Source organism: Mesoplodon mirus (genome assembly GCF_964341445.2).
Source record: "Mesoplodon mirus genome assembly, chromosome: 1".
NCBI lineage: Eukaryota > Metazoa > Chordata > Mammalia > Artiodactyla > Ziphiidae > Mesoplodon > Mesoplodon mirus.
In genome coordinates this window covers 58,588,356-58,602,568 of record NC_138976.1, presented here as the reverse complement: position 1 = coordinate 58,602,568, position 14,213 = coordinate 58,588,356, and the positions used below count along the sequence as shown (strand labels likewise).

At 43.3% G+C, this 14,213-nt stretch overlaps 1 protein-coding gene across 6 annotated transcripts in view; it reads left to right on the top strand.

The window, feature by feature from the left end:
• Nucleotides 1-14,213, top strand: part of ACER2 (alkaline ceramidase 2) — a 52,572-nt gene that overhangs the window by 24,760 nt on the left and 13,599 nt on the right. For 3 of the 6 annotated variants that reach the window (XM_082625358.1, XM_082625357.1, XM_082625356.1), the window contains 3 exons: nt 4,791-4,905; nt 5,786-5,927; nt 13,409-13,546. In XM_082625358.1, coding sequence (XP_082481484.1) covers nt 4,830-4,905; nt 5,786-5,927; nt 13,409-13,546 — 356 coding nt within the window. In that variant the 5' untranslated portion in view covers nt 4,791-4,829. Of the gene's footprint in view, nt 1-2,352; nt 4,906-5,785; nt 5,928-13,408; nt 13,547-14,213 lie in introns of those variants that run through there. The other 3 variants (XM_082625353.1, XM_082625354.1, XM_082625355.1) reach the window with 2 other exon arrangements.

The window sequence follows — 14,213 nt, the reverse complement described above, 5'->3', positions numbered from 1 at the left end:
AAAGTAACAACATGATCACGGTAAAAAAAAATAAATAAAAGTAGGCAAGTTATAAAACGAAAAATACCCTTCTGTGTCTTTTCAGACATTTTATAAGCATGCAAAAAACACGTGTATTTGTGTAAACATAAAAGATATGTGTGCAACTTGTATATACACACCACAACCCAATTGAGATCATACTACAGAAACTCTTCTGCACCTTGGTTTTTTCCCTCAATTTGTCTTGGAGATAATCCCATATCAGATCATATAGAATTATCTTCCTCTTCACAATGTCTATACAGTATTCCATTTAATGGATTGACCATAACTTATTAAACCAGTCAATTCATTATTGGTAGACATTTAAGGCAGTTTCTGTTTATTGTTTTCATTTTGGTTTCTGAACAGTGATGCAGTGAATATCCTCAAATAGGCATCTGGATGTACTTCTCCAAGTAGTAATTCTAGATAGGAAATTGCTGTGTGGAGGGGAGTATTTACTTCGAAGGCTGATAGTTGTTGCTTAATGGTCCACCAGAGAGAGTACTCTGATCTGTGTTCCCACTGGCTGTGTTTGAGAGTACAGAGCATTTTGCTTTTGCTCCCTGAAAATCTCCATTGCCTCCAGTTTTGCCATTGTCCTTTGCATCAGCCAAGCCCAAATATCTCTTTCAAGAACACATCATGCCCTTACACAGTCTTTTGCTTTTGCACTGTTTCTTCTAAATACAGTTGTATTGAATTGAGTTCCGTTTTAAGTTTTAAGGCCCAGTCACACTAAAGAGAAAGACTCCAGACCTAGCAGATTTGGAGAAAAGGGGGGTATGCCTGCCTTTTGATCACCGAGCTTGGCCTTTGGGAATTCTGTTGGGGACTCAAGGGGACAGAAGGAAATCATCTGGTGCTGGAAAAAAGTCTTGAAGCAAAATATATGCCTAAAATCAGTCCATGATCTGTCACCTCTCCTAATCAGCTCTGCCCCCAATCGTCAAGATAAGTAGAGTTCTCTTTATATGCCAAAGCCCACATCCCACTATCTGTAGGGCAGAGTTATCCATCAGTCAATCTATCAGGCTCTCCATCCATCCATCCACCCACCCATTTGCTGGGCAACTGTGTGCCTATCACAGAGACCAGACCTGCAAACAGTCATCTGGGTGGTGAGGACCATAGGAAAGGTATGTACAAGTCACTGAGGTGTTATTAGTACTCTGCTGGGGGTTGGTGTACTGTGGAGGTGGGGTGGGGAATTTTGCAGGAAGGCTTCTGAGTCGGGTGACCAACTTGTCCTGGTTTGCCTGGGACTTGCCCATTTTTAAAACTGAAAGTCCCATGTCCTGGAAACCCTCCTCAGTGCCAGGCATACCAGGACAGTTGGCCATTCCAGAGGCAGAAAGGGAGCAATGGAATGGATAGTTAGGAATCTGCGTACGATTAAGATACATAGACAGTCTACTCAGCCAGGGTAATGCCCCTAGCTGTTTATAAACTTGCTCTTCAGAAAAACTTACAGCCTGTTGCTTTGTCAGTGTTTACCCTCTGTCTGGGAAAGTGCACAATCACATGCGTCAGGATGAGATTGCAGTGTGTTCCTGAGATTATTTTGGTACAAATGGCTGGTAGGAATTCATAGAATGAGGAAATTTCTAAGGAAATAATAAATTTTAAAATTGTGGTTTCCTTTTGATTAAAAAAAAAAAATCTGTTCTGCAGGCATTGAACAAACCAATTCTCCAAAGGATAATCCAACAATAGGCTTTAAAAAATACCCCTTGGCTGAACTATTCAACTTTAGTGAGCCACACAACTTTGAGGGGAAGTTTCATTTCTCAGTAGACATGGAGCCATTGAATCTGTCTTTCAACAAATGAATCTGTCTTTTACCAATGACTTGTTTGCTTTTCCGTATTTCTTTAGGAGTTCCTTCCTCTTTTTGTCTTGGGGAGCGTCTCCCTCTTATTTGGTCTTTTCCTTTTCATAGATTGATGTCTTTTTTTTTTTTAATTGAAAAAAAAATTATGGCCGTACCACGTGGCATGCAGGATCTTAGTTCCCTGACCAGGGATCAAACTCGCCCCCCCCGCACTGGAAGGGCGAAGTCTTAACCACTGGACCGCCAGGGAAGTCCCCATAGATTGACGTCTTTAAAAAGCATGGTGGAGACCAGCAGGCACTGGTAGATGGGCTGTGCAGAAGCAATAATGTGATTTCAGTGTTATTTAGGACTGTTAAAATGATGCTTCTAAATTGAACTCCCTAATGTGGGCATTAAAAATATTTGAGGTATCATAATTTTACTGCAGGTGTAATAAATGACCTCACGTTTTTGTGACTAGTGTGTAAATACATTTAAAGGTTATTATTGTGTACATTGCTAGTGGTAACATAGATTGAAAAAGCCTTTTAAGGAGCAGCTTGGCCATAGATAGTTGCACCTGGCTGAAGCAAAGGAGATTTGAGAGAACTTGAGGCAATAAACATATACAGTTGGACCTCTGTATCCATGGTTCTGTATCTGTGGATTCAATCAATTGTGGATTTGAAAAAAAAATTCCAGAAAGTTCCAGAAAGCAAAAGTTGAATTGCTGTACATTGGCAACTATTTACATAGTGTTTACATTGTATTTACAGCTTCAGTTTTTTTTTTGTTTATTTTTATTTGGTTGCGCCAGGTCTTAGTTGCAGCAGGTGGGCTCCTTAGTTGTGGCAGGTGGGCTCCTTAGTTGCGGCTCACCAGCTCCTTAGTTGTGGCATGCATGTGGGATCTAGTTCCCTGACCAGGGATCCAACCCGGGCCCCTTGCATTGAGAGCGTGGAGTCTTAACCACTGCACCACCAGGGAAGTCCCTGTATTTACAACTATTTACATAGCATTTACACTGTATTAGGTATTATACATAATCTAGAGATGATTTAAAGTATACAGGAGGATGTGTGTATGTTATATGCAAATATTATGCCATTTTATATAAAGAGACCTGAGCATCCAGGTGAGTTTGGTATCTGAGGGGGTCCTGGAACCAATCCCCCACAGATAGAGGGATGACTGTACTGGGGGAAAAAGCTGTGTTATATTTATTCCCTGGCATTGTAGGTGAGGCTGCAAATTGGTGCGCCTCCCACTGGGGAATGGCTCAATAAACTACTGCTGTCTGCAGCACTTACAGCAAGTGTGATAAAGCTCTGTGAGCTAAGATGAAAAAGTTTGCAAGGCATGTTGTCGAATGAGAAGAGGAAGTTGCAGAATGATAATGTGGTAATATATGATACATATGTATTCACATAAATGCAGAGAAATTGAAGATTGTGAATCTGAGAAGAGGGGATATCTCCAGGGAGGAGGATAGAAAGGAAGACTTTAGTTTTGTAATGTATTCTCTTTCTTACACGGAGAACACATTCATGTACGTGAAAGGAGAAAGTTACTTATAGTATAACAATTCCATATTTCTCCTTCTTCTCCCCGTCACCTCCTTTTATTCCTCCTACTTCTGTGTTTAACAAAAAGGAGAGCCGTGTTTAAATCACATAAAGGTCATAGGTGCACAGTGTGTGATGCAATTCAGAATTTTTAGATGCCCATTGAGGCATGAAGCCAAGGAGGTCAGAATGTGGTTGCGTGGGTTGGAGGTGAAAAAACATCAGCTTGGGGCAGTGGAAGGAGTGGCTGGATGCTGGCCTCAGCTCTGTGGGTGACTGCCTCTCTGACTTTGGCCAGCCTGGGAGCCTTTCTGGGCCCTTAATTATATCCCCTTGTAAAGCAAATGATCTTTAAGATCTCTCATTTTAACTCTTAAAGATCTCTGATTTTTTTTTTTTTAAGATCTCTGATTTAAATGATTCCAAGGAAAGTTAAAGCCTGTGATAATACATAGACCCTTGTCCTGATTCTTCCTTCTCTGCTTCTTAGTAAATAAATGAGAGTTGGCTATATTTCCAAGTCTGGAGACTGCATACCACCTGGGACAGCTGAGGCCACTTATCCAGACTCTCGCCCAGGGTCACCAGTAGCTCAGAGGGCTCCTAGCGGGGAAAGAGGAAAAGGTCCCCACCAGAATGGGCCAACTAGAACAAGGTACCCCCTTCTCCAGAAGGATGCAGCCCCACGATGGATTTCAGTCTTGAACTTTAACCAAAGGCAGCAGCCTCGCGTCTATCGCACCCCTGACCGAAGGTCTTGTCCTCTCTTTATTTCTCTCCCACTCTGTCCTTCTCCCCTTTCTAAAGACTGTCATTCCCATCCCCTCTTGTTCCCAGATGGTGACAGAGGCATGCGTTAGCTACTGTTGTTGCCAATTCCTACCTGTACTACACCTCAAGTTCTGGAGTTTGTGATGCATTTTGTTTAGTTTTGATTTCCTTGGTCTGGACACGGGTTCGAGCCCTGGTCCGGGAAGATCCCACATGCCGCGGAGCAACTAAGCCCGTGCACCACAACTACTGAGCCTGGGCGCCTAGAGCCCATGCTCTGCAACAGGAGAAGCCACCACAATGAGAAGCCCGCGCACCACAAAGAAGAGTAGCCCCCGCTCGCGGCAACTAGAGAAAGCCTGTGCACAGCAGCGAAGACCCAACACAGCCAAAAAAAAAAAAAAAAAAAGAAAGAGGCAGGAAGGAGCCCCCTAAAGGGTTATTAAAGAAGTTGTGAGTTTTCCTGGTTGTGCAATTTTTTTTTTTTTATGGTTAAAAAAAGATGTATGGCCTCATTCATCTCCATTTGCAAAGGACATACTGGGAACAAGCTGCTTTACTTTTTGCCCTTTTGCTTAATATTCATCTTTTCGTTTTACATTTTCTCCCCCCAGATCAGCAACGTCTTGTTTTTCATTTTACCGCCCATCTGCATGTGCTTGTTTCGTCAATATGCAACATGCTTCAACAGTGGCATCTACTTAATATGGACTCTGTTAGTTGTAGTGGGTAAGTGGATTCGTTTGCAAGCATGGGCTGAAAGGGAGGAAATGGAATTCTGTACACTCCCTGACCCCTTTGAACATTATGCTTTGTAAACCAAAGTCATTCTGACGTCTTAGCAAACTTTTATGTTGTTTGCTAGATGCCAAAAGGAGGACTCTTTTGGGCTTGATAACAAGGTTGACCGTAGTTATCACAATTGCGTTTGAGAATTCATTTATGTAATAGCTATTGGTGTTGTGCCAGTGCAGTTTTCTGTGAACTTCTGAAGAAAGTCATGTGAAACAATTGAAGTCTGATGAAACTGTGGTTTCTAATGGACTAAAATAAAAAAAGAAAACAAATGAAGGATCAAATGTTTGATTCTTCATTATTCTGGGAAATACTTGTATAATTTTCATTTCCTTCCACAGGCAGATTGGGAATTCTTAACAGTGAGAGAATGTTGACTTTTATTTACTGCCTGTTCCCATGAACAGGTGGATGAAGACAGAGTGTGTTTGTGCAGTTATTAAAGATCTGTGGGAGGGAGGGAGACGCAAGAGGGAAGAGATATGGGAACATATGTATATGTATAACTGATTCACTTTGTTATAAAGCAGAAACTAACACACCATTGTAAAGCAAGTATACTCCAATAAAGATGTTAAAAAAAAAAAAAAAGATCTGATGTGCTGGTGTTTGGGCCCTTCTTCAAATCCTCTTTCTAGACTTGAAGTCTGCATGCCTAGGTGGTGTGAGTTTCTTCCTTCAGTTTCTTTTCTCAGAGAGATAGAGTGACCTGGTCATTGCTGTTTGTGAAAGGGCTATCCTTAAGCAGTGTATTGAGTTTGTGAGTCTGTTCTTCTATGTGACCTTTTTTTTTTTTGGTTGTAATTGATTCTAGGAATTGGATCCGTCTACTTCCATGCAACCCTTAGTTTCCTGGGTCAGATGCTTGATGAACTTGCAATCCTTTGGGTTCTGATGTGTGCTCTGGCCATGTGGTTCCCCAGAAGGTATCTACCAAAGATCTTTCGGAATGACAGGTAAGCTTGTACTAAATTTTTGCATTTACTACTAGGTGCGGTACCCAATATAACGACGTATTGGGTTGCCCAAAAAGTTCGTTCGGGTTTTTCCATCTTACGGAAAATCCCGAACGAGCTTTTTGGCCAACCCAATATATATCAAGAAAAATCACACACACACAAAAAAAGGGCTTCCTTGGTGGTGCAGTGGCTAAGAATACACCTGCCAATGCAGGGGACACAGGCTTGAGCCCTGGTTCAGGCAGATCCCACATGCCATGGAGCAGCTAAGCCTGTGCACCACAGCTACTGTGCCTGCACTCTAGAGCCCGTGAGCCACAACTACTGAAGCCCGCGCACCCAGAGACGTGCTCCACAACAAGAGAAGCCACTGCAATGAGAAACCCGTGCACCGCAACGAAGAGTAGCCCCCGCTCACCGCAACTAAAAGCCTGTACGCAGCAACGAAGACCCAATGCAGCCGAAAATAAAATAAGTTAGAAAAAAAAGAGAAAAATCACACCCTATTGAGTCTAACCTAGTGATGAGCTTATCATATACTTTTTATTTATTTATTTATTTTTTGCGGTACGCGGGCCTCTCACTGTTGTGGCCTCTCCCGTTGCGGAGCACAGGCTCCAGATGCGCAGGCTCAGCGGCCATGGCTCACGGGCCCAGCAGCTCCGCGGCATGTGCGATCTTCCTGGACCGGGGCATGAACCCGCGTCCCCTGCATCGGCAGGCGGACTCTCAACCACTGCGCCACCAGGGAAGCCCTCATATACTTATTTAATATCCAGTGATTATACTGTCAGACCAAAAACAAACTGCCAGATAAAAAAGGTAATTTTAATATGCTTGGGGAAGAAGTTATCTGACATTAGGACAAAAAGTCAAATATTCCCCTTATTGGTACTAGCAAAACTAGAAGGATTTTCAGGGGAGGAGAAAAGACTGAATGGTAGTTCAAAGACCTTTGATTTCCTGCTATAATATTTCCTGAGTCCCACCCAACTCCACTAGTTTTAAATGTTCACAGTAGAATCCACACTGAGGAACTGGTTCTTGGAGCTATAGATAATATTCAAATTGTGTCAGTATTGCTTCTGATGAGAGCTACACACCAAAACGCGAGTGTGCGCACACACACACACACACCCCATCCACACCCCTTCAAGCTGGAAATCCAGTATTTCAGGAAGGGATGCATTTTAATATCCATTGTGTTATTCTTTTTTTTTTGCTGTACGTGGGCCTCTCACTGTTGTGGCCTCTCCCATTGCGGAGCACAGGCTCCGGACGCGCAGCCCCAGTGGCCATGGCCCACGAGCCCAGCCGCTTCATGGCACATGGGATACTCCCGGACCGGGGCACGAACCCGTGTCCCCTGCATCGGCAGGCGGACTCTCAACCACTGCGCCACCAGGGAAGCTCCATTGTGTTATTCTTACATGGTTATTTATCAAGTAACTATTTTTTGGACTTACTATTTACCATGAACTATTTACTATGAAGTTTTCTAGGCACTAGGTTATAAAAGCAAACAGAACAGCAATGTCTCTGCCCTTGATGAGCTTACACTGAAGTTGGACAGATTATGAATCAACAAACAAACACATAAATAATATTATGTTAGGGTGTGATAGTGCTATGATGAAAAATGAAGCTGGTAAGGGGGTAGTGGTGACTTGGGGTGCTGATTTAGAGTTTGGTCAGAGAAGGTCTTTCTGAGGCACTCTTGTTAATATCTGAAGTAACAGAAGAGTCAGCATCATAAAGATGAGAAATTCTCCCAGAGTTCATTACTCATATGTTTCTCTGTACACACTGTTTAGTTAAAATATATATATACATATATAGAGAGATAGATAAACAATCCAGAAATATGGATTCAATCAAGCAAGCTGTGTGTGCCCATGGAAGAGCTATACCAGGAAAATAAAAGAGTTCATTATAGTTTTCCTGGTACCCTGAGTGGGAATAGGAGCAATGCAGCTATTAGAGATGCAGGCTGTTCTGTATGGTTAGAGGTGGAGGAGTGTCAGTGAAACATGTTGGCTGCAAAAAGCACATTGTAGAACTGTGTGTGTAAAACCCTAATTTTAGAATGAATGAAGCCTCTTTTTGAGTATATGTCTTTGTATATGCACAAACATGCCTGAGAGGATGAGGACAGCAACTACTACCATTGGCTATTCTTAGGAATTGGGATGGAGAGAGAACTTTCCCTTTTACCTTTAATCTGTACTGTTTTACACTTTTTTTTAAAAACAAGCATATGTTAATTTTTAATCCTAAAAAATGCATTATTAAATGAGGTAGGGAGAAAACATTATTTATTGGCCACACCGCATGGCTTGCAGGATCTTAGTTCCCTGACCAGGGATTGAACCTGGGCCCCGGCAGTGAAAGCACTGAGTCCTAACCACTGGACTGCCAGGGAATCCCAAGAAAACATACTTTAAATGGATTAGCTGTACAATCTTCATCCTGGGCAGCAGGATTTGAATTAAATAGTATTATCTCTAAATAAGCATTGAGCAGATAGAAGTATCCTCAAGAGGTTATTTATCAAAAAATGAGAGAGAGCAGCTGTTTACAAGTAGAAGCGAAAAGGAGGGTGTTCCTGGTCTTAGATGAAATATGTTCTCCATCGTGCTGAGACCTTCTCCAGAATAGAAACCGGAAATAGCCTAAGCCAACCTGCTGTGTTTCAGTTGTGTGTCTTGTTTCCTTGTTCAGCTTCAGGAGAATTACTGGGGGGTAATCAGAAAGCCTTGGGAGGTAGGGCAGGGGTGAGGGCAGGGGTGGAGGTAGGTGCCACTCGGGCAGGGGCACGAAGTGGCTTGGCCAGTGGGGACTTTTTGCCTCTGCCTGAGAGACACACCCCTTACCTTTTGGCCTTTTCTGTGGTCTCAGAAGGTGCCCACCAGTCACCTCCATGCTTTCCCTGAGCACACGTGCATTAGGTTGAGAGCTGAGGAACCATTTTGCTCTTAGATCTGATTGTTCAAGTCCTGGGATCTGAGTGAGAAGCTGACAAAATGGGAATAAGGGTTTTGTTTGTTTGTGGTGCTCTGGAGGCCTGGATTTGAAATTCCACTGGACAGTTTTTAATGTGTTCATAATAGAGAATCTTTTTCTTTTCTTGTCTCTTGGTGGGTGCAGGAGAGAAGAAAATGGGGCAATGCTGTAGTAATGAAAACTTACTGACTTTAATAATGAAACAGATTTTAAGGCAGGGAGGTCTGTGACCACCCGGGACTCTTCCATCGCCAGCACTCTGCAGCCTGTCTCTGGTGAAGATGTGAACTCTCTGCCTTCAGTTTGGGGAGAGTCCTTTGGAGGCACTGAGCACCCTATATGTCTATATCCTTGGCTTTGGAGACCCACCTGGGTTTGATTCCTAGCTTCCCTGCTTACAAACTGTATAACTTGTCTTGACTCTTTAACTTTCTGTTTCCTCATCTGTAGACTTAGGTGACTCATGGGTTCACCTCAGGGTTCTTGGGAGACGATCCTGCAGAGCACCCTGTCGAGTACTAAGAACATGGTCAGTGCTTCACGTTAGCTTTCGTTATTCCCAACGGCACGTGGAAATTTCTGCCCAGCATTTCTGAGCTATGCATACCAGTTGAAGGAGAGAATGAACATTGCTAATTTTAACAGGCAAAGAAAGAAAAGGTGCATGTTATAGCTCACTGTAAATAAGGATTTCAGCTCTATTTGTTGGCCTTCAATTTGCCAGTGGTGGGGAGAGCAAGAAGGCCAGAAGGCCAGACCCCTCTGTGTGGGCTTCACCACCCATGATGTGGGGACAGGTGGCAGCTCTGCAGTGGAATGGCAGGCCAGACCAAAGACTTCGGGTCAAAACCAGGAATTCTGGAGACTGGGGAGTGTGTGTTTTAACTGCCTGAACTTACACGATAGTTAACATTTGTCTCCCCTCAGCCCCGCCCCCCCTTTTTTTTTCAGTGATGTAGACTTTGCTGGAATATTTCTAAAAACCTATTAGGAGTGGTTCCAGTGTGAGATTTCTAGAGAAGAGAGGGGAGAATGTGCTGGCTAAGCGACTTTGGATCAGACAAATACGTATTTTAATAACAATCCAGTTTTTTTTTTTTTTAAGCTCTGGTACCTCATTTTGCTCATCTGTAAAGTGGAGATAGTAAAAGTATCTACCTTGGGGTTAGAAATATATGGGAAAATCATATCAAGTGTATAATATAGTGTGTCTTACAGAGTAAAGACTCACTAAATGCTAGGAGTGTTTATGAATGGCTAATACAGGTAAGAGTTTTGAAGATATCTAGAACAGCAGGGAAGTTATCAAAGTTCATATGTAAATAGAAGTAATTGGTGAGATTTTTTTAAAAAGGGCTGTCTTTCATCTTGCCTGGAATGTCTGAAGAATTGTCAGGATATACACTCAGCTGTTGACTGTTATTAATAATTTGGGGCTTCCCTGGTGACGCAGTGGTTGAGAGTCCGCCTGCCGATGCAGGGGACACGAGTTCGTGCCCCGGTCCGGGAAGATCCCACATGCTGTGGAGCGGCTGGGCCCGTGAGCCATGGCCACTGAGCCTGCGCGTCCGGAGCCTGTGCTCCGCAACGGGAGAGGCCACAACAGTGAGAGGCCCGTGTACCGCAAAAAAAAAAAAAAAAAACTTGACATTTTTGTTTAGAGAAAAAGACCTTTTGTAGGCTAATTGTATCCATTTTCTAAAGAATTTATCTTGGTTTTCATGATGTTGCGTCTACAAAATGTAGGGACAGCCCTCACTTTATGATCCAGTTCATTTTTTGAATCCTGAATAGCAAGGTTGCAAGCTGAGGTTTGGCTGTCCTGCTCTCTCTCTGCCTGGATAACCTGGGGCCTCCATCTCAGACTCTCTGGGCTGTATCAGTTCCTTAGAAAATGACGGGGGTGGACCTTCCAGGACCAAATGCTGGCGTCCTGTGAGTATCAGGGGCTTGTTCTAAATAGGTTATATTTTAGTCTTAAAGGGGAGTTTAAAGCAGTGGATCTTAGCCAGGGACATTTCTATCCCATGCAGGCCATCTGGGAAGTTTAAGGACATGTTTTTGGTGGCCCCAGTGATGGGAGGTTTTATCATCCATAAATTCTGTTTCACTTCAGTAGAGTAAAGAGGGCATTACCAAACATTTGATATAAAAAAGGAGCTCAGGGCCGGATAGGGCTAAAAACCATTGCTTTAAAGGGTAGCTAATGATAAGAACAGTAACAACATTATTATAACAATATTATGGTGATGGTATTTGGTTGCTAGATTTTGGTTTGGGGAATACAGGAAGAAGGGGTGCTAAGGGTTCCCTGACCTTGTGTTCAATTTGAGCCTATAATGGGCTGGAAAGTTGAAAACAGGAACAGAGGCCACAGTAAGGGTTGTTTAGAAAACACCCGATGGGGACCCCTTGCTTCCCGGATATTTCTAGCTCTCTCTGTCCCCAGGGCTTCTGGTGACTGTGGGGTCGGCTGGTGACCTCTGTTGACTTCTGCTGGTTGCAGAATCGTGCGTTCACACGATGGCCTCATTGGTTAAGCTGCCTTCCAGAAGTGCATTCCTCCACACCCTCTGGGGAGTGGTAGGGAGGTGTCTGCCCATGTTCCCCTTAGAGAAAGCATGTTTCGTCAAGCTTGTTGCCTTTGAACTCTTCGGCAGAACTATATAGAGCCTTTGCTGATTGCAGCACCAGCTCAGTCAGCTTTTCCCTGCATGTGATATTATCAACAGTGATGTTATGTAAAATAACATTTTTTCTCAAACGATGGTCATGATAACAGAAATAATGGATTTTATTAGCACACGCCACGTACCAGGCTCTGTGTTGAGTGCTTTAATGCTTGTAAGAACACCATGGGGCCAGTGTCTTGATTTCCATATGGAACACCTGAAGCCTGGGGAGTTTTAGTGACTTGCCAAAGACCCCAGCACTGCTAAGTGATGGAGGCAGAATGTGAACATGGTGGGTCTCATGTTGCTCTCCGTGTCCTGAGCCTGAGTCCTAAACCATTGGATACAGAGAGATGATGCAATTTGGAAGTATCTGATTATGTGTTTATGCAGTCTAAAAGGCAAAAAGCCTTGACGTGTCACGGAACCTCAAACCCAGTAACAGAGTTACCGTGGGTCCCCAAGGGCCATGCGCATGCTTGGGGCTGGGGCCTGTCACACTGCCGTCCTCAGGCTGAGTTGCAGACTTTTATCCAGTAGCTGAAGGATGCCGGCCAAGGCCAGGAAAAGAACACGGTTCTCCTGAGGATTTGCTGCCTGGATCCTTTCCCATATACATATATTTTCCCTCTGGTTGAAGTTCAGGGCTACAGTTCCTGTTCATTCCAGTCAGAAAGTTGGCAGCTTGATCAACGATTTCCTGTGCCTTGATGATAAGTGGTGTTCCTCTTTAAGAGATCCATTTGTATTTTGAAGGTTTCAATGCACTTTGATTTCTTTATAATGGAATTTCGTTCAGATTAGCTTCCTAACTGTGACCCTTTCCAGGGCTCTTAGCCAAAGTAAATTGTGCTAATGAGGAATAACAGAAACTTCAGGAAAATCATGCGCCCCTAAATTTCAGTCATGGATATGGCCTTTGAGATCATCTAGTCCAGACTAGACAGGAAATTTATAGATAAGGAAACGGAGTCCCAGGGAGGGAAGAAGGAGCATGTCCAGGGTCACGTCGCCACTTCTAGATCTTGCTACCGAAAGCACCTTCACTGAAGGGTGTAAGGATGGTATGGATTATTTTTCTAAGATGTGTCATGTCGAAAACCTAACACAAAATTCCAATGCATACTAGACTGGATTATCAGTAAATATAGACACTAGAATTTTAGACTTTTGTGTGCTAGACACATAGGGCATTTTTTTCTTTTAATCTAGGAAGTTTTATGGTTTGTAAATGGTCTGTTTTTCTTATAGAGGTCATACATGTTCACCTTGTAGAACAGGGGTTGGCAGACTATGTTCTTCCGCCAGATGGGCCCCTTGCCTGTTTTTGCAAATCAAGTTTTATTGGTGCATAGCCATGCCCATTTGCTTACTTGCTGTCCACAGTGGCAGAGTTGAGTAGCTGAGGCAGAGACCCTGTGACCTGCAAAACCTAAAATATTTACTATCTGACCCTTTACAGAGAGAGTTTGCCCAATCATGCTGTAAAACATCTGAGAAAAACATACAGAGAAATGCCACTAAAAAAAAATCAAGTATTATATCTCACCCTTAGGGATTTAAGTTGATTTTAATTTTACCATTTTCATGGCTAAATATTTTGAAAATTTCTTATTGCTTCCTGAGGATAAATTCCTAGAATAACCGAGCCAGTGCGCGAGAATGGTTTTTAGGTTCCTGGTACTTAGTGCGGAATGTCTTTTGAGCTTGCAGTCCCATCAGCAGTGCCCGTACTTTGCCAGCATTCAACAAACCAACACGACCTCCTTTGCTAATGGATTTGGTTTGCTTTCACCCATGTAGGGGCAGGTTCAAGGCGGTGGTCTGCGTGCTGTCTGCAGTTACAACGTGCCTGGCGTTTGTCAAGCCTGCCATCAACAACATCTCTCTGATGACCCTGGGGGTTCCTTGCACAGCGCTGCTCGTTGCCGAGCTAAGGAGGTGGGTGCAGGTCTTCCTGCCTGGCCCTGAGGCTGTCCCTGGGATAGGAGCAAACCAGCTCCTGGTTCTTTTACTGCCCTTGAATGTGGAAGAGGAGTTACCCCTCACAAAGAGTAGTTCCTGACTTTTGGATTAGCATCAAGTTGCCTGGTTTGGTCCAAAATGTTAATGATCTCATTTTCAGAAAGAGGGGAGCAGTGTATGCAGTGCATCCCAGTGGTTCAAAGCTAGCTTAGGAGGAACGTCTCAAGGAGCTGGTGAGTGCCTAGACCAAGCTGCCTAGAGTTAATTCTGTAGAAAGGAGAATAGATGTGCTCATGTGACAAGAATAAGGAGGAAAGCAAAGTCCTAGAGAGGCTATTGCATTTACACACAGAAGGAAAAAGAAATGAATGTCTATATACAAAGCAGCACTGCTACTTTCCCTGAGGCTTGGTTTCTTACAGTCTATCAGGTAAAGCCTTTGCTGATTGCATAAGCATTTTCTGTGGGAAGTTGTATGTGCAGAGTTCAGGTTGATATCCAGAAACAGTTTAGTTTAGCTCTTGTGTGTTTATGACTGTCTTATTCAGTCCCAATTAAAACACAACTCAACCACTGCCCTTATTGTCATACTCTTTGAAAATGCTTCTTTTTCTCTGCACTCACTTGTAGACATCCATTTTAA